Source organism: Paramacrobiotus metropolitanus, unplaced genomic scaffold, assembly GCF_019649055.1.
Source record: "Paramacrobiotus metropolitanus isolate TYO unplaced genomic scaffold, Prichtersi_v1.0 Parri_scaffold0000068, whole genome shotgun sequence".
NCBI classification, from domain to species: domain Eukaryota; kingdom Metazoa; phylum Tardigrada; class Eutardigrada; order Parachela; family Macrobiotidae; genus Paramacrobiotus; species Paramacrobiotus metropolitanus.
The window spans coordinates 588731-615937 of NW_026570288.1; the positions used below are offsets into that span (position 1 = coordinate 588731).

Below are 27207 nucleotides of genomic sequence, written 5' to 3' on the forward strand. Positions count from 1 at the left end.
GCACGATCCCCGATCAGGATAGCATAGAGGAAGTAGTTCTGTTACAATAATTATTGTGTTAATTATTAATAATTATTGTGTTTTTGGTACTTAGTTGGTATCCGATACTTATTAAGGTATGTGTATGTGTTGTCTCATGTCCACCTTTGAAAAAGGAACCCATGGCCAAGCCGTATTTTGATGCAACAGATGTTATCCGGAAACGGCTTGTTTGTATACGCGTACTTATAGCCATTAACAAGGCGCGGCTGCGTTGTTTACAAAAGTTAAAAAAAGTAATAAGTACAAAAATAACTAATTAGTAAATAATAATAAAATAACAAGTATTAACAACTAAAAAGTAATAAGTACAATAAAAAAAAGCAGATCAGGAGTCTTTCATGCGTGCCGTTAATGATGTAAATAATACTGTAAAACCCAGTACAATCCTAGCTGTCCCGTAATTTCCTACGCATGAAAACAGCGCAAAAATGTGTAAACTGACTGGTCAAACCAATTTTCATACTAAGTTTTCGTAATTCGTCATGCATTGGCATGTATTGTGAAATAAAAATCACTGTAAATGCCTATCAGCTCTAGTGGAAGGTGGCAAAGCGAAAGTCGATGCAGTAAGGGGCAACTTTACTGCGGAGCGCAATTACCTAATCATTAAGATACGAGTTATTGCAGTTTATCATGTGGTGGTCATCGTCTTAGGTGCAAATACCGCGCCATCTGTACCTTTACGTAGGAAATTACGGGACAAGCTTAAAAACACAGCCGTACTTTGCTATTGCTTTATTCGGCTAGTTGTTTCGAAAACGGCTCGGTTTACATGTTCAGCAATGCATTAATCAGGTGACAGACAGAACATTCTGTGCAAAGTACGGTAATTCATTCACGCAGAGTTACAATGGAGGCTATAACACTGCAACAGACAGATCGTATGCAGCAGCTCGCAAACGCGAGCGCCAGCTTTATTTTAACGCGCATATTATTTGAAAATGCTCAGAACGAGAACACAGCACCACGATAATACTTTATACTTATTTAGCTATTGGCAGCTCCAGTGACCTTTGGACCAGCGGGCAGATCGGATACGTGTGGCGCCTGCGCGGTAAAACAATTAATGGTTGATTGTCTGTGCATTGTGCCTGGTTTATGTTAAAGACGCTACTTTGGTACTGGAATGATAAAATTTAATTACCCTATTTTGTTACACTATTGCCGCTCGCATCTTGTTATTGTAGCCAATGTCCACTTGGAATATTCCGGTTTTCTCTTGTACTGTGCAGACTGTGCTGTCGTTCAGTATAAATAGAGGTGCGGACTGCGGACCTATAAGAAAGTAACAAAGAAAGTTACAAAGTCATGGTTTCAAATCGCATTGCACTTTGGGTGCGCAACACACGGTTGATATGTATGTATATCGTACTCGTACAAAAGGTTCAGTTTGTCGGCTGGTAAAATAAAGTACAAATTGACTAGTACATTGACTGACTGTATTCCGTTGCTTCGGCATCGTTTCAGCAGAAAATTCCTATAAACTCGCGGAGTTGACCTTTATCGTAGGCCCCAATAATTAACCCACAGTTCTTTAACAGACGCGATATATTTGTGCGACTTTATCGTTGCAATTTGTGAGTGCGTCAAGATGCGGACTTTTGTTGTGACAACTACATTGCTATGTTTATCACTGGGTTTTTGTTTTTCTTCCATGCCTGTATATAGAGGATCCCCTATGTCTTTCCGTCCTGAATACCCAAATTCTTCCAGATCTTCCATGCCTGTATATAGAGGATCCCCTATGTCTTCCAGTCCTGAATACCCAAATTCTTCCAGATCTTCCATGCCTGTATATAGAGGATCCCCTATGTCTTCCATTCCTGAATATCCAAATTCTTCCGGATCTTCCATGCCTAAATATAAAGGTTTTCCCATATTCTAAAGTCCTGTCTTCACAAATTCCTCAAAAACTTATATTCCTGTGGACTAAGGCTTCACGATATCTTCCTTTCCTGTATTACCAGATTCGCCAATTTCTTTCGGCATCAGATTTTCTTTAATGCTGAGGTCAACTGATACTTTGAAATAAACAAGTGCTATAATAATGAACAAATGTGCCCTATACGAGTTTAACAATGCCGTACGAGTATTGATAATAAACTTATTTTTTACTGATATTGAGCGCCAAGGTATTAAGCTTTGTATTAGCAATGGGCCGCTTCGTTGATTGTTTATTTGTATTTTCTGGAAGCGGGTTCTTTGACACTTAGTGGTCGATATACTCATGAAAAATAGTTCAAATACGTGTTGTTTCTTCGCCTGCTGCTTTACACGTTTATTTACAGTACGATTTTGACACAGATTTAATTGGTGTCGGTATTAAAAAGATACTTCACAAATTGTTAAAAAGAGGTGCTTACTTAACTGCATACCTATCTATCAGGCGTACGAGCCTGTGCGTGGTGCTACGCCCACAAGTGGCGTACTAGCACTCACTTACATGCCGTATTCGCCTCTCTCATGTACGTACGTGTGCTGCTGCACTGCACTCATCCACTGAAGTGGATATACCGCGTGCGCACACACTGAGCATACTTGCTCTCTCGTCCCTCTCTCGCCGTATGACTCAGCGCTTATACGCTCGCGTTGGATAGAGTCCAGTCTGCGCACAGCACACAGCTGAGATGGCCGCATCACGCACACCGTTGCCGCCAGCGTCACTCACGTTTGGACACGCTCGTGAACGCATCTAGCAACAGTTTTCTAGATTCAGCCATACTGGCTTTGTTCTTTCTTCCTGTTATTACGCAGTATTGTGTTCAGCCTTTATGTCAATAAAGACATCTGTGAGCTCCTCGCGCTTGCCTGTTACATGGTAAGCAGATCGTCTGGTTTTCGATCCGACGGACCGTCTGAGGAGACGGTAAAGGCTTGATTTTTCGGAGAACTTTCGGAGAACCCTGACAGTCTCTGCCAGATTGACTGCGAACGCAGCCTCTGCCTAGACTGTAGATCACACAGATCTTACCGTCTTACAGCTGCTGGATAAACGGGTTGATCGCTGAAGCGATCCCTGCCACAGCTGGTGAGCGCAGTTTTCGTCTCTTCACAAAGAAGAGCATTCCCGAACGCACGGAATACCGGACCCAACCGACGGCCACCAGGCTCGCTACGAGAGCCTGCAACGCGAAAGGATTACTCCATAATACGGGGACCTTCGCTTTGAACAGCGACCCGCAACTATACTCGCGGATTTCATCAGGAAACAACGGATTTCCGACCTCGGACGGAGGATAACCGACCAACCGACACCGACACCGACACCGGTAAAGTCGTGGTTTTAGGTCGGAACTAGCCGTAACTAGGTCGGCTTTTTACTTTCCAACAGCTGAAAGTAACTTCTAACTACTAATTCTAAATTTTCAACGGTGAAAAAGTAAATTTTAACGGAGAAACCGACTTAAAATTTTACTTTTTGTCGAGAACCGACCTGCTAGGTCAACGAACCTGTCTAGACAGTTAGACAAAGGCTAACCGACAACAGGTCGGAAATCCTTTTCCTTTTCATTTCTAACGGCGTTTCAACCGCCAGAAAAATTCTAAAAATCGAAAAACATATTTCTAACGGATTAGAAAATCAAAATTCGACCAAATAAACTTTTTGGCCGACCAAAAATAATTTGTTTTTCCTGCGGAAAATAGCGCGAAAATTCTTGAATTTCCTTGTGACGTCAGAACGACCGCTTTTCAGTACTTTGAGGGCAGCCAATCAGCGTGCAGGGGAAACTTCCCATAGCTTAACATAGGCGTGAATCATCATTTTTTTAACTTTTGCACGCGGCTCGCTATCTGTGACGTAGGCAGATAAGTGCAAGACCACTTAACCCTGTGACGTCATACTGGTCAGTTCAGTAGTATAGGACGTACTACACCGTACTACTATAACATACTGTACTGTACCTTAGTACTGTATAATAACACCTGTGTACTGAGTCATCAACAGACACAACAACAACAACATCAACAACTCGTCGGACGTTCCTGACCCACGGAAGTTCCTGAACAAAGAGAAGTTCCTGAATTCATTGAACATCCTCACAAAGGGGATTGTTCAATTTTACTGATAAAAGCAACAAGTCTTTAAGGTTCCACAAGAACCGACCTGATTCATTAGTGGTTCGATAACAATGTCGAAACCACGAGAAGACGAATACGCACGGAAGTTCAACACGGACTACTCCCGGCGTGCAAACCTGACCACGTCGTATTCACTGCGACACGCTGGTCAGGAACGAAGTCAGCCGTCCTCAACGGACTCAACCAAGTCGGCAGAGGCAAGGGAGAAGCGAAACGAGCGGATCCTCCTCGCCGACTCCAACCCAACATCGGACGACAGTTTCGAGGACGCCAGGGATAAAACATTCCTGGAACCCAACGCTGACTCGGCAGCCCCGTCCCACCCGACCGGGGGGGATGTGGTACAGCTGCAGGCAGAGACAACAACGTCTCATGCCGGTCAAGGGCGCCACCAAGGCGCACCGACCAATCCAAACCCAACCGAAGGAAACCAGTCAAGCTCACATGAAGCTCAGGACCCGGCAACGGCTACGACAGCCACCGAGGTCGGAAAGAAATCACCCAACAAGACGGATGAACCTCGGAAGTCGACCTCGCCCCACATGGGCAAGGCGACCCAAGAGGTCGGACAACCGACGCCGACCTCCGGGGCCGACCAACAGAAGGTCGACCAACCCATGAAGGAGGTCGGTCAACAGCAACCGACCACAGGTGCTAGTCGGAAATCGCCGACTAAGGAGATCGGCCAACCGAAGCCGACCTCCGAAGCTACCCAACTTCAACCTCCTACGGAAGTCGGACAACCAACGCCGACCTCCGAAGTCGACCAACAGAAGGTCGACCAACCATTAACCACTGAGGTCGGACAACAACATCCGACCAACACCGGACAGGAAAAGCCGACAGCAGAAGTCGGTAATGTCCAACCGACCACAAAGGTCGGAAGGATTTCGCCAACCTCGAAGGTCGGTCAACAGAAGCCGACCACAGAGGTCGGTCAGAAGGAGGTCGGTAACATACAGCCGACCAGCAAGGAACAACGACCAACCGACAACAGGTCGGAAGTCGGAGTCCAGCCGACCAAACCGACGGTCGGAACGGAGGATACCGAGGCACCGCCACGAAGCGGCCCTCGCCCAGCTGGATCGCCGACCAACATACCGATACCCAACGAACGGGTCATTTCACCGCTAAGCCGACCTTCGCCAACAGAAGGCAAGTCGACTCGAGCCACAAAGGCTCAAGAGACGGCGAAGTCGACCAGGTCGCCAACCAGTCGACCTGTCGACCGGACATCACTACCGATGTTCGACGTCGGAGATTCAGGTAGCGAAACACCGCCACCAACCGACGACGTCTTCGATCCCACCGAATCACCCCCCAACAGTGCGGACGGATTCTTCCGAACGCCGATAGTGTCCCACAAGGACAGGTACCAAGCTAGTACGCTTGAGTACACGGCTCGGAAGTGGATCTCGGCAACACCGCCAGAGAAGATCGATGATATAAACAAACTCCGACAACGATGTCACCAGCTGATCACACAGATCGTGCTGGCTGACAAACTCGTTAATGCAGCAGAAGGCTCATGCGCACGGTCGGAAGAGACACACCGCCTCGAACGGAAGAGGTGGGAAACCGAAAACAACGGTCTCAACAAGGTCATCGCCGACCAACAGCGCGAGATGGATAAACTCAAGGCCTTCGTCAAACGGATGGAAGGACCATGTCGATACGAAACATTCGAAGAGGTAACCGACCTCAAAGCTAAGTTGGACCGGTCAACAGAAGCCGCCCTCCAACTTGGGAAGCAACTGGAAACGGCCGAAAAGGACCTTGCCGACACACAAACGGCATTGGTCGCCTCAGAACAGGCAGCCGGACATTTCCACGAAATGCTGAATCGGGCCAACGAAGAAGCCGAAGTATACCGTAACGAAGTGGATCGGTACATTGTCGAACTGCGGAAGGCCGACAACGAGGTCGACCGGCTCCGACAGTATACCGACCAACTCCAATCCGAACTGGAAATCCTAACGGCCAGAAGTCGACGACAAAGTCCGACTTACTCTGGTCGACAGCCAACCTCCACGGAACAGAGGAACCACATTGCCGACTTGCAAGAAGCTAACACACAGTTAGCCGACCAAGTTTTCGGATTGAACGATTACCTCAAAGAGGAGGAGAAGCTCCGAGCACAGCTAGAATACAACCTAGCTGAAGCCCAAAAGGTGAACGAGGCGCAACGAAACCGCATCGTTTACCTGGAGGCGCGGGAAAACGAACTGTTCGACTACGGTTCGACCGCGGCCGACAAGATTAACGAGATGAATGGTCAAATGGACGAAATGGAGACCGAGATCCGGTGCCTCCAGGAGGAAAAGAAGCACCTGGAACAGACCAGGGCTGAACCTCCGTCCTATAAGACCTCGATGGCACAGGAATATTACCCGTCACGTGCCATACATGACATCCTGTGGAGCACGGACCCGGAGAAGAAGGAGACAAACCCTTCCTACTTCGTGGGCGTGGTCACAACCGACCCGAACACCGGAATGCCTCCACAACCGAACCCAATTCCGAGTCAACCCGAACCGGAACATAACACGTCGACTGCGGCACCACACGTGCCAACGTCGAACGTGCCGACTACGACAGTAGCGGCCGGTGCAAACACCAGCACCTCCTTTTCGACGCGCACAACAACGTACGCGCCGATTCCCACCGCATCCCACCCGGACAACAGCGACGGAGGATTCCCTTTTAACCGCCAACCAGGACGGTTTATGGGACGAACAGGCTCCCACCCGGACATGGGAGATCCGAACCGTCTGGACCCACGCGGGTTCGACCTCGGACGAACACGAGCTCGGTCGAACAACATGACCGACCAAGGTAGATACTTCGACCAACAGGAGTCGACCCGCCATCCGGCAGGCTACCCCGAACAACAAAGTCGGGCGCCGCCGTTTCGGCCACCGGAAAGCCGACTGCCACCGAGGGGAACACAACCCGGATTGTACGGCAGAGTAACGGAACAGCCGAGGGGATTTTACGCACTCCCACTGAGAGCGGTGCCGGCGCCACAAATGCGACCGGACGCGTATGAAGGCTACTCGGAACAGCCACAACAACGGCAGCCGACGCCACATACCCGAACTCCCCCACCACAACAGAATCATACTCGAACGCCACCTCCGCAACAGAACGGATACGGCGAACCGGCCTACCAACCGGCAGGGTACCCTGACCACCAAGGTCGGATACCCTTGGCGAACCCACCGCCCGCCCTGGAAGCACAACAAGTTGCACCAGCGGCTGCACCAGTACCACCTCAAAACCCGGCAGGATTGGACCCCGCCCATGTGGCTATGGTACGCGCAATGGCCCGCGGACGTCGGCAACCTATGCCAGACTTCGACGGCGACTATACTAAGCTCAACGAATGGCTAAAGCAAATCCGCCAGCTATACCTGCAGGCGCAAGAATGGTACGAAACCGACCAGAGCTTTATGGCCGACCTCATAGCCAAACTAAAAGGCCAGGCGGAGGAGTTCCACCGACTAACAAGAGTCGACGAACCCCTTGGCGGATGGCCAGTCAACTTATGGCTGACCAAGTTTGAGGCCCGATTCACGGACAAAAACCGGGAAATCAACACCGTTAAACGGATGGCCAAACGTACGTTCCGCTTCGGACAAGAAACGCCGGAACAGTACTACGACGCCATGATGTATATGAAATCCCAGGTCCGTACAATCACTGACAACGTCGCACTTTACTACCTGAAAGAAAATATCCATGAACCCAAACTGAGGGAAGCTTTGGATATTCGGATGCCGGCAACTCTGACTGAGTTCCGCGACTTCCTCAGCGACTTTGTCAGCGGCAAAGAGATGTACGAGGTGAGGAAGGACTTGCGCGACAACGATTACGTTCGGGTACGAGCAACAACGCCGGTACCAACGCAAACCCTACCACCTCCGACTCCGCAACAAACCGCGTACCAGCCACACATGATGCCCGGATACCAAACTCCGACGGCTCAATACGGACAACCGACTCCGGCGGCGATACCACCAGTGCAACAAGCACCCGTCCAGCAACCGACCTGGGCCGGAGCGGTGGCGAACTCGAACTTGCCCCCACCTAGGACAGCAACCCCGCCTAACAACTACGGAGGCGCCGGTTATGGCTCGGGAGGCAACCAAAACAACGGAAGTTTCAGTTACGACCAGAACCCCAACCAGGGATACTCCGCTTACGGCCAGGTTCCCACACAGGGATATGGCGGCGGAGGTTACGGTCGTGGAAAGGGACGCGGCTTCGGAAATCGAGGTCGTGGTAACTTCGCCAACCGCGGCGGAGGCGGAAGCCCACAAGGCAACTGACCTTCCCAAGCACAACAAAGTGCTCGGCAGGCGTTGACGTACGTCGACAAGATGGAGGCAGCGTTCTTCCAATGGACGAAGAACAAAACCTTCTCATGCAGACATTGCATGTTTAATAATCATGACGGAGCGCGCTGCGGATATGCCGGCAACCGACCGGCGGATAACCCGAATCTCCGTTGGTACAACGATTGGTACCAACGATATACGACGGACGGTCCAATCGGTTCGGACAACCCGAACTATGCACAGATCGTGCCACCACCGCGGCCTCGCCAACAACAGGGCGGAGGCTCGGGCGGTTCCGGCAACGGAAACCGGTCGCCCGGCGGAGGAAATGGCGGGAACCGCAGGAATAGCGGCGGGAGCCAACAAGGGTCCCCGGGGTATCGAGAACCGCTACCGTCACGCCAGTCTTTGGACCTGACGCCGCCTAACAATGGGCCGGCTCGGGGAAACTCCTCGGGAAACGCCTAAGGTCGATGAGCTCCGGTGACTCATTCGACCTCCAACATCCCACCGAACCACCGGACAAGGATAACCCGACTAATCAACCGCATTTTTCACGGAACGAACCTACCTTAACTCCGCAAGAGAACCGGATACTGACAGTCCTAAACGTACTGGGACTGAATGAAGACAGCACAGAAGACCAATTCCTCACAGCGCTGTCGGCTTCCACAAAGGAAGCCGAAGCCGCCCGAACTATGGCGGCAGAACTCGGTATATTCGTCAACAACGACGGAATCGAAATCCGATTCGGAACGCAAGAAATGCCCGACTCAACCGACCCACCGCATCAACTAGGCGCTGGAACGTCGAACGTCGGAACGCAGCAAATGCCCGGATCGGCCGACCCAGTGCCTCGACTTGGCACTGGAACGTCGGAGGTCGGAACGCAACAATTGCCCGACCTACGCGGAGCTAACATTGCATCCGCGCCGCCAGCCGCAGAAAGTGACGCTGAGCGGACCGGCCATAGAACTTGGACCGGATTGCCGGTGAGCAGAACCTCAACCGAGCCGCCTAGACAAGGCCCAAGACGCGGAGGACCGGGACGCCGATTCGCGCAACGGGGCAACAGAAACTACCCCAATGTATCATCCGTATCCGGAACGGATAGATACGCTGCAACATTAGCAGCCATCGACCTCACCGAAGAACCGGGAGGATTCGAAGAATGGGAAACCGTCCCATTGGAAGCACAAGTACCCGACTACTGTCTGCAGCAGGAAGCGGGCTTCTTCCAACCTCAGCCACGAACAGTAACTGGCTCTCGAACGTTCCAGAACATCGACTACATGTTGTCCACCGTGAGACCGACGGACGTCTCTACGGAGGAACGAATACTTGAAACTGCACGACGGTTCGAAACTACCGACCCACGGAAGGACGGAGTAGCTAACCGACCTGAAGTACGGAAAGTGGTTACAGCCGAAGTGGAACATCCAACCGACCACGGACCAGTGTCACTGATCCCCGTCAAACCGACAGTACGGGAAGTTACCTTCGAAAAAGGAACTCATAAGAAACCAAAGACGGTCAGAGCCTGGACACACGAAATCCAGATCGGACCCACGCCCACAATGGCGATGATCGACACTGGAGCGGAAACTTCGCTGATCGAGAAACGATTTTGCGAGAGGAACGGCCTGACGATGCAACCTCTCGGACACTACACCAAAATACTTGGTGTAGGCGGACAAGTCGCCTTCGTAGTGTCTCACTGCTGTACTGCACCTGTAACAATGCAGGGCTTTACTAGCCACCATACTTTCCACGTCCAGCCAACCGACGCGGACGTCCCTGTGTTACTTGGATGCGACTACCTGCATTCCAAGTTCACATTTATCCTAACTCCGATCCCTAACCCGGAACAACCAGAAGGGACGGTGGTGCAGTCTATCCCGATACCAGAGGCATCGGACACGGTAGGAAACGAGGTTCGGATTAGTCGGATTGATCACCCGGCGAACTCCACACGTAACATCTGCCGCGATTGCCGGGATACAAACCGCACTCTGCTGGAGGAACTAGCACTCCATAATGTAATAGAACATTACCAGGGACGGATACGCACCGGCACATTACGACCGGCAAAGCGGATACTAAAGTCTATCCCGACACCAGAGGCATCCGCCACGGAAGCGGATGCTCTGGACAAAAATCTGAGGGAAGTACAACAGAAGTACCGAACTTGGTTTACGGGAGTTCAGCACTTTCTCGACCGACGGACGTTGGAGTTAGTAGCTACTCTGCGACAGAACGGAGCGACAACACCCGACCAGATCCGGATAGCACAACAAGAATGCGAACCGGTCATGGCTTTAATACAAACTATAGATGACGAAGCGTGGGAATGGGAAGACGACAGAGTTCCAATCCATCGACAGTACATGGAGTACGGACTCCCCATACCGCGCCCCTTGGAGATGTGCAGCCAAGAACTAGGCAGCCAGCTCTTCTCCTACTTGGAACGTATACAACAATACGGATCCGCCGCAACAACGGCATTCTGGCAACGGTATGGCGAAGACACGGCCATAACTCGGAACGTACCCGACCCGTTACCACCGGTGGAGGAACATCGCCCAACCGGTGTAAAATTCATAACGAGTCCGCCTCGACCAAAAGGGGACACGCAACTGGACGAACCAGATCGACCGTACCGATGTGTTATCTGTAAAGATAACATCGACGGCGTAGTACGGGCGACACAAACCCGCCACAGCGTAACTTGGCTGGATGGCAGACCGTCGTCACCGGCACCTCCGCAACCAGACCGGAAAGTAGACCGATTTCGGAAGACTCAACCGACAGTCATCCGATGGCTGAGCAACACGAGCTCACAGCCAACCGACCTTGAGAATCAAGACGGAGCAGACCGACCGACCCAACCGACGGATACGGCCGACTTGTCCGAACCGACCACAAAGGTCGGATACGGTAACATGCCGGAGGTCGACCTCGACGAAGAAGGATCGGCCATAGAATACGAAGACTATGAGTCGGACGGCTCGGACGTACAAAACACGAGCGACTCAGCGGACACTGACTCCGATAACCGACCTTCGGAAGAATCCGAGGAAGAGGACGACGACGAAGAATTCGGCCCGTCAGTCCGACACTGTAGGTCGGATAAACCGCAGAAAAACGACTCGGACGAGTCGTCGGAGGACGAAGAACCGACCTTCGACGTACGGCTAACAAAAGCACTGCGGTCGATCGTCCATACAGAGCTCATAGTCGACGTCGAACCGACGGAACAAATTAAACCAGCGGATCCCGAGCAACAAGCCGAACAGGATCAGCTAGCTGCCTTATTCGAATGGGCGGGAGGACAACCGGAGGAAACCGACCTCCGACCTCCCACAATAGTAGTCCAGCAGTTGTCGACCGAACAACCGACCTCGGCCAACTTGACCGACCAACAGAAGTTAGGACAGCCGAACACACGGAAGGTCCGAATTGCCAAAGCAACGGTCGAAGAATTAAACCTGGATAACAAATGTCCGGAGGTTTACCATTTGAAGCTGGACGGAGGAGACTTCAGGCCATTAGACCGACAAGTGGTCTTTAACGGCGAACGGGTCTCACTCCCACCTCATTCTACGTGTGCTATCAAGGTACGGACGGCCAAACCAATGGACCCGAGGAGACGGATACACTTCGTAACGTTGCGAAGAAAAATCCGACCGATCCGGCCAATCGAAGCCGAGATCGATATCCGACCTCAGATAGACACGGCCTGGATAAACATCCAGAATACGACCTCCCAACCAAAGGTACTGAAGAAGGGCATAAAACTCGGCCACATGCAGTACAGCGACATCTACGCACCGGATATCAACAATGAGCATGTCATTTGGGAACTCCCACTAGGAGTAGCAAAAACATGGCCGGCCGGACCGGAACCGAGGCCATCTCCCAAGTTCGACATCTTCGAGACAACAGGAGTCAGAGCTCAACGGAAAGTCCAACTCCCACCTCGAACAGTAACAGAAGTACAAGTCGTCCTCGACGTCCCGGTATCCCCCTTACAGAAACTCATGTACTTGGGCGGATCCGACCCCAAACGAGACGGGATCGACAAGATGGACGGCGCAACGACGCATGACGGAAAAACATTTACCGTCTTGGTGGCGAACCACACCAACCATGCGGTCACCTTACGAAAGGGTGCACCGATGGGCCGAGTCGAGCCGTTCAACATGATGACGGACGACCAGAAAATGGAAGAAGCACGAGTCAACACGACCCAAGTAGAGGGAGAAGACACGGAATCCCAGGAGGAGCGACGAAGAATCATCGACTCCATGAACTTCGGTAAGAACCTGACCGACGAGCAACTCGCCATACTGAAGGCGGTTGCATGGGATTATCGGACTGTCTTTCCAACCTCGAAGAAACCATACGGAGACGTCAAAGGCGTAACACACGTCATTGATGTCCAAGGAGCCCAGCCGATTAAGATGAACCCCACCAGGACAAGCTGGAAAGGACGGGAATTCATCCAAAAACATGTGCAGGAGATGCTCGAACAAGGAGTCATCGAACCCTCATCGGCTGCATGGAGCTTCCCTGTCGTCTTAGCCGCGAAACGGAACGGTGACGGCACAGTGGGAACTCGTTTCTGTATCAACTACATAAAGTTGAATTCAGTGACGAAGAAAAATAACTACCCACTACCGAACCCGGACGAACTACTAGACCGGTGCGCCGGAATGGAGTACTACGGCAAAGTAGACTGTCAGTCCGGCTTCTGGCAAATCCCAATGGATGAAAGTTCCAAGGACTACACCACCTTCGTAACACCGGAGGGGATGTACAGATTTAACCGTATGCCATTTGGAGTCTGCAACGGACCAGCAACCTTCCAAATGCATATGGACAAAATAACGGCATCAGCCCGGAAGAAAGATGTCTTCGCTTACATAGACGACGTCATCTTCTTCGGCAAAACCTTCGAAGACTTCGTTGAGGCCTTCCGAGCGACTCTCGAGTGCCTCAGAGATGCCGGATTCACGGTCAAACCCTCCAAATGTGAGGTCGGAACGGATAGACTGCTGTTCCTGGGACATGTCCTAAGCAAGGACGGAATCCAGACCGATGATGAAAAGGTAGCAGCCATAGCCGAACAGAGCTATCCGAGAACGGAACGCCAACTGAGGTCGTTCTTGGGATTGGCTAACTACTATCGAAAATTTATCCGAGGATACGCTCAGAAAACGTCAAAAATGTATGAGCTCCTACGGAAGGACAAAAACATTAAGCTCGATTGGACGGACGCCCACACGGCCGAGTTCAACGACATTAAGAAAGCGCTAACAGAAGCGCCCGTACTGGCGAAGTTCGACCCGACAAAAGAGACCGTCATAGAATGTGACGCAAGCGGAGCCGGACTCGGCGCGGTGCTCTCACAAGACAGTCACCCGATCGCCTACGCCAGTAGAGTCTTACACGGACCGGAACTCAACTACGGAGTAACCGAGTGGGAATGTTTGGCCGTGGTATGGGCGGTGCAGAAGTTTAAACACTACATCGACCACGGACCATTCACGGTGCGAACGGACCACCGAGCATTGCAGAACCTGCTCCGATGCGAGTCGAACCGACCCGGCATCAACCCTCGACTGACACGTTGGGCACTGGCTTTACAAGGACGGGACATAACCATCCAGTATAAGCCGGGAGTATTCTGTGACAATGCAGATGCTCTATCGAGATGGCCACTCGAACGTAGTGACGACAAAGATCCACACGAAGAATTGGACCAAGTCCCCAACTTCGAGGACCTTAAGGACGAAATAAAAGCTTGTACCATTCGGACCAACCGACGTCTGAAGGACAAAGCATGGAAGAAGAAACGGAAAGACGGGGAGGAACCACCAAGGTTTCCACCCCCACCGCCTCTTCCTGGATGTAACGTCATCTCCGACTGGCATGACTTAAGTACCACAGAGGTACGGGTCATCAACATACCAGCATCGGAGACGCTGGAACCGATTATTCGGACAGTCAACACGGCTGAAGAGTTGGACAACAACGACCCCAACGGTGAAACATTACCACCGCCGGCGAGACCAAACGAAGAACTTCGGAAAGCACAGCTGCGAGACCCGCGACTGCGCAAAATCATTGACGAGCTGGAGAACCCAGAGAAACTCGACCACAAGTCGAAACATCTGGAACATTACCAGATGGCTCAAGGAGTCTTATACCGACTTAAGACAATCAACCTGAAGTTGGAACGATGCTTCGTCGTACCGCTATTCATGCGGAACAACATAATCCGATCTCTCCACGACGGAAAAACCGGAAACCATTTCGGCCGGGAGAAAACGATCGAAGCGGTGAAGCTCCGATACTTCTGGGAAAGGATGACGTCGGACATCATCGAGTACATCGACAAATGCCGACAGTGCATTATGGCCAACAAGCCCCGATGTCCACCACCCGGTAAACTCCAGAAAATGGAGGTTGGTGAAGCCTGGTATCGCATCTACGCGGACTTTAAAGGTCCCCTACCTCGGACTGAGACGAAGGGATACCAGTACATCGCAGTGGTAACAGACCAGCTGACGAAATTCACCATAGCCCGGGCAACTAAAACCAATACCGCACGAGAATTTGAAAAGTTCTTCGTGGAAGACGTCCTTCTAAAATACGGAATGCCGACCTTCATCCACTCGGACAGAGGGACTCACTTCACGGCGAAAACATTTGCCAAGGTCGCACGGATCTTCGACATCCAACACACGCTTGGAACTGCCTACCATCCGGAAGGACAAGGACAAGTCGAACGGCAGATGCAGACGATATGGGACGGTATACGGAAGTTCTGCGATGTAAAGGACGGACACCGTTGGCACAGAGCTTTACCCTACGTCGTCTGCGGGATGAACCGAGCAGTCCATGCCTCGACGAAGTTCTCACCATTCTACATGCTTTATGGGCGAGAAATGCCCATGCCACAGGACATAGTGGCCGGAACGAATACCCCAGAAACCTTCACCGACAAGGAACACTACATCCGGCGGATCAAGGAACGACTTCAGCGATCACACGAAATCGCTCGCATCAACATAGACGATGCTTTCGAGCGGAACGCCGAACATTACAACAAGAAGAAGTCGACACCGACCTTCAAACCGAGGGATAAAGTTACGGTGGAATTTCCGACCAAGGATCCAGCAAGGATGGAACGCTACGATGGAGTCTGGACGGTCATCAACTATGTTGGCCCAAACAACTTACTCCTTCGCTGCGAGGACGGACGTGAAGATACGGTAGCCGTCGATCGAGTGAAACATTACCGAGCTGAGACAAGTCGGCCGGTAACTCGGTCATCTGGCCCGGTAGCCGACCTCACAAAGGGGAAGGTGACTGGTACGCCGAAGAAGAAACCAGAAGAAACCGTCGAAAAATCATCGGATCCGACCAACATTGCGGATAAGACCGAGCCGACGGTGAAGAAGAAACGAGGTCGACCACGGAAGAAACCGCCGACCGACTTCGAAACCCCAGCACTGCATGAACTGCAGAAGCAAGACGTCATAGCCAGTGAACCAGCACCGACTACGGAGAAATCAACCAAAGACACGGTTCAGCCGACCACGGAGAAACCGAAGTAGTCGGATAGTAAGTCGGAAGCATCGGTTCAACCAGCTACCCAACCGACGGACGAAACAAAGAAGCCAGAAAAACCGGCTAAGAAAAAGAGGACGGTTAAACCAACCGACCAATCGGCGTCGACCACGGAAGTCAAAACGACCGACCAGGAGGTCGAATTCACCAAACCGAAAAGGAAATACACGAAGAGGACGGTTAAAACGACCGGCCCGGTGGCACCAACCACGGAAGTTACGGTAGCCGACCAGGTAGTCGAACCGACCAAACCCAAACGGAAATATGGAACGGCCAAGAAGCCGAAGTTGACGGCACAACAGATGCTGGAAGAAACCGAAGTCACTGAAGATGAAGCTCATAAGGAGATCCTCGAGAGAATCTCAGAAGGACGAGCTGACTCGGAGAAACCGACCAAACCAGTCAAACCAAAGACACCTAAAACATCAGTCACAACAGCACTGACTCAGTCATAGGGCCATAGGCGTAACTTAACATAGGTTATAGGTAGCTTAACAGTAGCTAGGAATAGATGGACCTTTGGTGTCGAAATTGGAACCTCTTCAATTGACCGGAACATCTTCAGTTGAATGTACGGGAGTTAGTAGAATTCTAACGCGCCGTATTTCCTTTCCTTAACAGCGACAACAATGTCAGACCGACGTCGTAACGACCAACCTTCCAGCGGATCTAACAGCGGACGTAGCGGATCTAACAATAGATCGCACCCGTATCCGACACATCATCGCTCGGAACGGAACGACACTCATGGGACCACCACTGCAGTTCCCACCATTACCGTCACCACCGGGAATGATGTCACCGACCAGATTGGCATCAATTAGTATAATTGGCCCGGACGGTACTATATCGCCACCAAGGTCGATATTAGTGTCAACAGTACCAGGACCGTTCTCACCGCCGATCTCGCCAACTCGACTCGGATACCCGAGACAACCGACTCTCTGGGGAAATCCGACGTTGGCGCCATATCTGACGAACCCGTCAAACCAGTACGGAAGCTTGGCAGGAGGGCAGCCCACACAGGGTTTTGCACCGACGACGGCCACACAGGTCGTAACTTCAATGCCTCCACCGCCAGTACCGCCACCGGTAACGTTGCCGGCGAGTGGTCAATCCAGAACGGAGACGCCGCGAGAACTGCGCCGTCAAGTGGAAATCGCCCAATCCCAAATCAAAAACTTGGAGGATTCACTAGCGGCGACCACAGCCTCAAACCCGGACCATTCCGAGTACCGATTTGCACTGTTACGGCAGATCGGCGAACTCCAAACCTTCATTAATGGCAACTACGACCTGATCCGGAAAAAGGATGGGACGTCAGCTCAACCGACGGCTACCTCCCAGGGAACCGTGTCAACACCGACCACACAGGCCGGTACGTCGACATCGGTACAACCGGACTCGACATCGACGACCTCCGCTGTCCAACAGACGATCAGCCGAGCACCGTCATTAGCGATCGGTAAACTGAGAATTCAACGGGAGGACGCCCTAAAACAAGTGGCGGAATATGACCAACAGATGAACGACCTCCCTAGAACAGTGGATAACTATGACCACGAAATGAGACGACTCAGCCGACAAGAGGCTTACTACCGATCCAAGGCGGTCAACCTGGAAGAGCAAATTAGAACCGAAGAATACGCTCTCAGGACTCGACAGGCACAACCGGGAACATCGGTGACGACCACACAGGCCGTCATCGACGAGGAAACGAGACTCGCTCGGTTGGAGGACCTAAGAGGAAAGCGAACCGATGCAATAGACACTATTGCTCGGTTACAACAGCGACTTACCAACCTCCTACCCACCGATCAATACTTCTCTCAACGGATGAGGGAATTGACGGATCAAATCCAGGAATGGAATGAATACGTCCAGGAAAGGGAGGACGAGATTCATGAAGCGGAAACTTCGGCAGCTCAACCGACAACTGCTCCGCAAGAAAATACGTCGACGACGACCACACAGGTCGGAACGTCGACATCCATTCCCATTGGAACATCCCAGCCGACCTCGGCAGGCCAACAGACGACTGCTCGAGTACCGTCGGTGGAGATAGGAAAACTCCGACTACAACTAGACGAGTCCCGGAGACAGGTTGCCTACTATACCACGAAGGCAGCCGACCTTCCACCTTCGACCCATGACTACGCCTACAAACGGTGGGAGTCGGAAGAACAGGTCCGAAGGTCGAACGCGAGAATCATTGTGCTGGAACGCCAAATCCGAACCCTGGAAGCGGCACAGGTTCAACCGGGAACGTCGGTGACGACCACACAGGCCGTCATCGACGAAGAAAAACGCCTCGCCCGGCTGGAAAACGCTAAATTCCTACGCGACGAGACGTATGACAATATACGTAAGCAGCAACAAACGCTGACTCGTCTTGCGCCAGGGCATCCGGACTACCAACATACGGTAGAAATAATACGTCGGCTAACCGACTACGCCATGTCGAAGGACAACGAGATCCGAGCGATGGAACTGGAGGCAACCCAACCAGTGGCGGCCCCCGACGTCGAAATGGACGTGAACCAACAAGTTCCGCAGGAAGTGCAAGGTGGACCACCTGTGACAGTACAGGAATTGGCACACTTCCTCCGAGCAGCTAACATAATGGCTACTCGGATCCAGGCGCGGTTGGACGACACACCACGCGGAACGGTCGAATCTCGTACACTCGAGACAGACCAACTGGAACTCAACGTCATTATCGGACGCTTACCGAAATCCCCCCCAAGAGATACCGACGGAACAACTACCACTACGGACTATACGGAGGGAACTGGACAAACTTCATCAATTGATGAACAAACACCCCCACTTCGTCCAGAACTTGGACGCAGCCGAACGACGGTCGGACAACGTTAAGCCACCTTCAACGATAGAGGTGCAGGCCGTCGTCGCCGAAGGAAATCTTGCCCTAGATCGATGGACAGGAGCGCATGTCAACAGAGACATCGCGCTAGCCAATGCTGGACGGATCAACAGCATCAAGCGAAGTATTCGCATTGTCCAAATACTATCGGCAAGAGGTGAACCGACCACCGACGATGTGGCTCAACGGATCATCAACCATGTCGGAACAATCCGACAACTGATCCAGAGTGACCCACCTGGTAACGAACAACAAGTTCCGTCTTACCACATCATGGCACTCCGAGCTAGGGAAGACCCCCGGGCCGCTGAAATCTGGAGAACAATCCTCGATGGAAAGCGGACGCTCATGGGAATCTACGAGGATATCACCGAGACAACGGTGTCCGGAGCCTTACCGAAGATTAACACTCTGGTAACTGACATAAAGTTGGCAGAGGACTTCGTAAGAAACGGCATCCCTGCGACAGAACCAGGCAAAAGCCGGCTCGAGGCCGTTATGGGCCACATGAAACAGTTCATCCTCACGGAGAAACGTCCGACCTCGGAGCTGGAAGAACAGACTTCCAGCACATCGACGACGACCACACAGGCCGTCATGATGAATACGTCGACTAACACTACGGTCGACCCGGAACGACTTCGGAAAATTGAATCCCTTAAACGAAGAAAAAGCGGGATAATTAATCAGTCCAACAAGATACGGGAACGGATGAGAATTCTCCCAACAAGCGGAGCAAACCGTCCCCAGGAGTTCCAAGTTCTGTTGGATCAGTACAAACAACTGTACAACCAGCATAACGAACTTGACACACAAATCCGAACGGAGGAACAAGCACTCCAGACGGCAACCGCCTCATCGCAACCGACGACCACACAGGTCGTAACGGAGCCGACCGAAGAAGGCCTTAGGACGTACATCAATGCCAAAGTCGCATTGCGGGAGGCAGAACGAATCTCGAAGCAGATCAACGAACGATCAGCAAAGGGCCTCGAACCGAACGCCCGAGAGAAACTCAGCGAGATCTTAACTCGCATGAAAATGGTTCAAGACCTGATCCAACATGGACCGCCGATGACGGAAAACCACAGACGCTTGATTCAACCCGGCGTCGACCTGCTGGTTAACTCCAATAGAGAGCAACGAAGCCTCTTGACGGTGGAACCGACGACGAGTTCAACTAGGTACTCGCCGATATCCTCACCGACGCCTGCTGTGTCACCAACGACACAGATGAAAAAGGACCGTCGACACAAGATTGAAACCACGATCTCTGACGGACGAGATCTATTGGGTGACCTCCAGCGAAAATATATCGACATAACTCCAGTCGATATAGTTAGTGTCAAGGAAGCTCGGCAGAAGATGGATCACTTGGCAGCCTACTTAAGGCAAGCCGACGACCTTATCAACATGGATAAGCCGACCGAAGCCGACGAACGGCAACTCAGGTCGACCATCGAGAGGATAACAGAAATCCTCGACGCCGAACCGAACTACAATCGGATTCCGACGCCACCACCACCTCGAAGACCGACACCGACCACAACGGCGGTGATGACCCTGGTACACTCGACGCCGATGACAGACCTGCTCGGCAACATCGAAGTTATTTACCAGGCCGGTCAGGACTTGGCAGAAATCTTCTTCCACCGACTCAAGGGAAACTTACCTCAACAGGAGGCATGTCGACTGTCACGAATCGATCGAGCTCTACGGAACGACCTGGACTGGGCCGACACACTTGGCTCATGGGGAATTCCGAGCGCAGGTCCGAACCAAGACCGACTAGCTGAAGCTCTTCAGTCGATAGTCGACCACATCCGACAATACTTGGCGGTGCCGACAGAAGCACCGACCAAGCCGGTCACCCCAGAAGATGAGGAAATGACCCTAACTAACTCGCCCGGACCGGACGTCGAACTTCCACTAGTCGAAGCCGCGACCGACCAACAAGAAGTCGATCTCGAGGCAGTGGAAGACCAGTACCGAGAAGCGGTAGAGGTCATGGAAACCCTTAACAAACAACTCCGAGAACTGGACCCTAACAAACCTTTCGAGAGACGGCTACGAGAAGCGCTGGAACAACAGCATGTCATTTGCTCTCGACGGGTTCAGGACTTGTGGAAGATTCTCGAGGCAAACCCACAAAGGGCTCAGCCGAAGTCGACTCAACCGAAGCCGACCTCCACGGGACAACCCACCCAACCTACACTCGCGGAAAGACGGAAAATTATGGATCAGAACTTGGCCCGGGCAAAACAGATTGCAGCCGGCCTGGAACGTCAGATAGCCGACATGAGCGATACTGACCCAACAATGATCAACGTAAAGCTGGCATTACACGACCAGCTCCGGATTTCCCAAATGCACGTCCATGACTTGGAAGCGGAAATTGACACCCAAAGACGACAAAGTCTTCGGGATAACCAAGCAGAAAGAGCGCGACGTGCAGCTACTAACAGTCAGCCGACGTCGACAACAGCGCCGGTCCAGCCGACACCAACAGTGGTGCCGACTCAGCCCAAACCGGCTTCGCCGAAACCAGTGGACATCAGTGACCGACCTATGTCTCCGGCTACAGAAGCACGGATAATGGCAGCGATTCCGGACACAGGAAGCTTGCCGATCAGCGCACCGTCGTCGACCATCAAACTGATGAACCAGGTCGAGCAACTCATCACAGAGATGAGAGCTCGCCGAAACTTCTGCGAATCCGGCAGTCAACTGGCTCATGACTTGGATCGCGACATTTTGGCCTGGGGAAGCAACGCCAAACACCTGCGTCAAATGTACCACGCAGATGCCCCCAAGACGGCCAGCATTAGGCGACATATAAATTCAATTACATCCTGGCTGGAAATGCAGGTCAGAAATTACGAGGACGACAAAGAGAGGACGGAGACGACTAATCAGGCACCACAAAGGGCCATAGTTACTAGTCGAACATCACGGATAAGACAGGTCCAGTCGACACGAAACCCGACTGCTGACCTCGTCCGACCTCCACCTCCTCCGGCACTACAGTAGGCCGACCTCGACCCAGCCACGCTGGAGCGGATAAACGGAATCCTGAAGTCGGCTGACGAAGTCATAGCCGAACTCCGACGTATAATGGATATAACCGACCAACAGAGTCCCCAGTACTTGCAGATCGATATCAACTTAGGCCACTTGGAGAACAACACCAAGGAGGTCCGGTTCATTTTGCGACCGACAACAAAACAGTCGGCGAAGAACCGTGAAAGGTTGCAAGTTTTACTGGCAAAGATTGAATCGTTTGTCGAAGACTTCCGAAAACGGAAGGAAGCCGAAGAACAACGGCGTAAGGCGAAACATCCGCCTTCGGCGAAGAAAGCAAAGGTGCAACAGTCACCAAGGAAGTCGACCAACTTGGCGGAAACAAATCCACCAGTCGACCAGGACGACCCTATGGACAATGCACCGGTACCACCGTTCGAACACAAAGTCGACGCGATGGATACGTCGGAACCGGATAATGGCCAACCGAAGCCACTTGTCCGACCGACGACCTTACCCTTGCATAGGGAGCCGAAGACCAGTGAAAACATCGAAGAACGTGGCCCACGACGACGTCTCTTCTCACCTGCACCGGTCAGAACGAAGGAACAACTCCTCGAACTGATGAGGTCGGCCCCCACATTACCCCCAGCCGAAGAAAAGGAAAGCCGACCACAAAGGTCGACCCCTTCGGACATCGAACTATTTACTCCCAGCATCCACAAGAGGCTGATGAGAAAAGCAAAATCACTGGACCTGCAACGGATACTTTACGAAGCCCAACTGAAGGGAGGTATTTGGAAGCAGAACATGTCCGAAGACGAGCAGACAGAACTTGCTCAACGGATTTATGCCACCACCCAGGAAAGGGACACGGCCTTACGACGGCTGATGATACTGAGGTGCGGAAAGCAGGAGTTACGACAGCTCCCGCTTGACGCGGCTATTTTAAAGCCGGTCCAACAGCTCCGCCGACCTCGCATCAACCCGGCCGCCTACACCCTCGAAGTACCACCTCAACCCGGACAGGACGTCACAGACAAAATTCCGATGACAATGTCGGATAACAGTGACGAATCCGACCAGGGATACCGGAAAGGTTCACGGATCGAAGACGATCCGACTTACGACGACGACCTAACATGGCAGGACGCGTTGCTACAAGATGCACGCACGAACTCAGGTCGGTCGTCGGTATCCAGAACGGAAACGCCGACTCCACGGAGGAGTCGATCACCGGTGAAACAAATCTCGCCGAACCGGGCAGCATCCCAACCAGTACGGATGCCGAGTCAACCTGCAACGGAACAACCACGTAGGTTCACGCCCAAAACCACTCCGACCAAAGCGAAGAAAACGCCGGAGGAGATGGACACAACGTCTCCATCGAAGGTTAAAACCGGAACGGAAGCCGAAACGGTACAACAAGAGGCCGAACCGACCTCTGCCCGCTCCGGCCCCGATCTAACCATAGATGAATCTCGGACAAATGAGCCGGCAACAGAGCCGGTCAGGTCCAGTAAAAAGAAGGAGAAACCTCCACAGGATTTCTCACGCGAGTTCCATAATGATCTGGCCTTACGGCACGTCCAAGACCTGACTCGGTCGGAACAGGACGTTAGCGTCGACATCGCATTCCCAGAAGATAGGGACTTATGGAACGCGTTGAGAACTCGCCGAACTAACTTAACCGGAAACACTGACGCCGTCCGTCGAGAATACGACCGACTAACAGAAAGGATGGCTGAAGTAATGAAACGAATGGGAGAACGTTATCGGGAGGAAAAGAGCCAGCCGAAGGCACTACAAGATGCCACACCGGCTAAAACTACCGCTCCGACTCCCACGCCGACCTCTAAGACGACCTCACAATTGGTCGTCAAGATGAAAGTTCCCCAGCCGATCCGGCAACCATCCGTGCAGATCGACGACGATCCACTGCTCAATTCGCAGGTCATCCACTCGGCCAACTCGGCTAAGCTGTCACGGAGGGAAAAGAAGAAGGCCAATAAGGAAGCCAAGAAAGAAGCGGCTAAACAGTCCGCCAAACCAGAAACCGAAAAGAAACCAGCAAAGTCGGACACCAAGGAGTCGACCAAACAGAAGTCGGATCCTTCGGTGAAGACGCCGAAACCTAACCCGGCTAAACGACATAAGTCATCCGACGACCTGGATGTCTCCGACGCCGGCCCACAAAGGACCGAGCGGAAAGACAAACCCAGTGAAAAATATGACAGCGAAGCTGCTGAACGACGATTCCAAGACCTGATGAAACAGGCCGGCACAAAGCCGACCAAAGCTACGGCTGAACGACCACAGACGTCGTCCAAGCCGGAAGAGTTGTCGGAACCTCAGCCTTCGACCTCAAAGCAACAGTCTGATGCAGAATCCGACCAAATCTCGGACATCGAAGCAAAGGATTCAATCTCCGACCACGGAGACGGTGACCCATACGAAGGATTTAAGGGAGATCGGAAGGAAATCTTCCGACACGCACCGGATACTGACGAATCACAGTGGCCGGCCCCTGACGACGTACGTGAACGACTACCCGACCAACAAGAAGAGGCAGATACGGAGATAGTACTCCGTACTGCTCGGGTACACGTTGAAGTGGTACGCAGCATCAAAAACGCCAAAGACAATGGCACGGACATTTACCAGTCCTTGGTGCGCGACCTCCTGACTAACGTCCAAGCTGACGGCGCCACATGGCTAACGCATCAACTTATGATGGCAATTGTGGCGTGGACCCTGGACTTCGGATTAGCGGTAGCCGTCCACCGACAATGGGGACGGATGGCCGAACTGCTCCCACCAGACGTCATCAAAGCACTTAAAAGCACCTCCGGAAAGAATTCTGACGATATACCGACGAGAATTGCCAGGTGCATCGGATACATCAGGAATCCCCGCGGATCGAACTTGGTCCAGATAGCCCGTGTATACAATGTGATGTACATGAACGGCGAGGGGAACATCGACAGCATCATCAACAACATAATCACCGAAGAAATCGCGTCGATGGTTGAAGAATATACTCTTCAGACGACCAATGCGGAACGCGACCTACCCGTTCGGTACACCGTACCAGGATTCATACCGGAACCACAACGACGTGAGTTTAAACTCCGGATGTCCTACGTCAACAAAGACAAGCCACCAGCGGGTACGGAAACGATCGTGGAGGAATATAGCGAGACGGACGAACAACCGTCCGGTGCTGCAGCCGACATGCTGCACATCGCTAGATCAGCCGGACAGTCATCCCAGAAGCGGATCCAGGCTCGCCCCCGACCTCGGGCACCTTTCGAGCCGAAAACGTACATCAGCACGGCGATGGCTCCACAAGGACGAGCAAGTGTGACCAAACCAGGTCGGAGCACGAAAGGACGGTTTAAGCCGAAGGACACACAGTCACTTCCGCCGACCTCGCCGATGGAAACCTCGCCGGCCCCAGAAGAGAAGACTCAACGAAAGAGTCAGCCGAAGACAACAAAGTCCAAGAAGAAGCCGGCTAAGAAGGATGAGTCAACCAAGTCCGAATCCGAAGACGACGATGAGGACGATGAAGACTTCCAAACACCTGGAAGTGGATCGGGAAAAGACGACGACGACGACGACAACGGTAAACCACCACCGCCACCGCCTTCGGCGCCCCAACAGCAGGGCGAACCGGAAATATCCGACAAACAGGATAAGCCACCGGCCGACGGTAACAATGCCGACGAGCCGATGCAAGAAGATAGTGGCGACGTCTACGTCCCCCGTTACTACGGTCAACGGATACCAGTAACCCCCGACTCTGAACCAGATCAACTCCTAACGGAATGGGATGAAGATACCAGGGAGGAATTACCAAACGACATCCCCCCACTGGCTAATGTACGGGTAAAATACACCGGTATGATGCGAGCCCAACAGCCGAAACCTTCCGTCTCGGAATACGACCCCGGATGGATGTACACGTTTGCGGCTTTGAAGGCTCTCGCGACCCGTGGACCGAAGTTCGCTACGCCGAGGATCGCCTTTAAACTCCTCCAACACTGGAAGGTGAACGAAGGCGAGTGGCGACAATTGAGCTACAACAACGTCAAACGGTATTGCGAACTCGGCTACCAACGCGGAAAAATAATCCGGACACATGCCAGCAACAAGCGCATGTATTACGAATTTCCACCGGATAAACTGGACCCGGCCCCCGATACATATGAAGGATGGGTACACGCCATTGAAGCGTGTATGGAAATGACGTGGCATCCAGAAGGAATAACGCGCGGTGAACTCATGCACCAACTATTGGCGCGGTTCGACTTCGCTCGACTGGCGAAGAAACCTCAACTGTCCGACCCGAAATACAAGCCGAAGAAAGATCCCCGGAACAAGGGATATGACCTGGCCGACGAGCTGGAGTGGGTCCTGGAAAAGGGATTCTTCCAGAAACGTTTCGCCTCGAGTACGGACAACATCCAAGGCGGCCAGCGGTTCGTGGCTTGTAACCCGTCGACACACCGACACGGACATCTACCAAAGGAACGACCGGCCACGGAGCAACAGAACGAGTCGACCGACTCTCTCCAAGTGGACCGGCCGGAACCAACCGACCCTCCTACTCGGGAATGAGGAGACGCAGAACGCGTCGGAGGAGTTGCAGAACCGACTACCTCCATCAAACACCACAAAGGTGTTATCGACCAACAGAAGTCGACCTACCTCAGTGGCACCACAAAGGCGCCCTGTACCAGCTCGAGAACCGACCTGGCCCGACCGTAGTAATTATAGGGTGTAGAACCATAGACATATAACATAGGACGCATCCGACAAGAGGATTGCTTAACTTTTATTTTAATAGCCTCGAACGGAAGCCTTCACCAGAGACTGCCAAAGATGCAGCGAGAATGCGACGCCCCAGGGCAACAGACTCCCATGCGCGCAGTGCATCATTTCTTTTACGAATGACCGAACCCCGGACACCGGAAGACAGACATATGCCCTGGCCCAAGCTCTGTACTTGAACGTCGTTGCTGGAAACCTCAGCGCGTACAGATACTTGGCTGGCCGAGAGAACCTCGTCAACCAGCTGCGGGCGTACGAACAGGATAATTTGGCCACCATCCAACGTCAAAGAACCGACGACGAAGGTTGGAGGGGCACTCGACCTCCTGTATTGACACACCGACTCCTTGAATGGCGCCAGCAACA

The 27207-nt window shown here is 52.4% G+C and overlaps 1 protein-coding gene across 1 annotated transcript; it reads left to right on the forward strand.

Moving 5' to 3' along the window:
* Positions 1-17165: 17165 nt before the first annotated feature.
* On the forward strand, positions 17166-26628 carry LOC129594469 (uncharacterized). The gene is made up of 3 exons (XM_055491167.1): positions 17166-18683; positions 18940-21852; positions 22120-26628. The coding sequence occupies exons 1-3, from the start codon at positions 17166-17168 to the stop codon at positions 26626-26628; spliced, it is 8940 nt and encodes a 2979-aa protein (XP_055347142.1).
* The last annotated feature ends 579 nt before the right edge of the window (positions 26629-27207 follow it).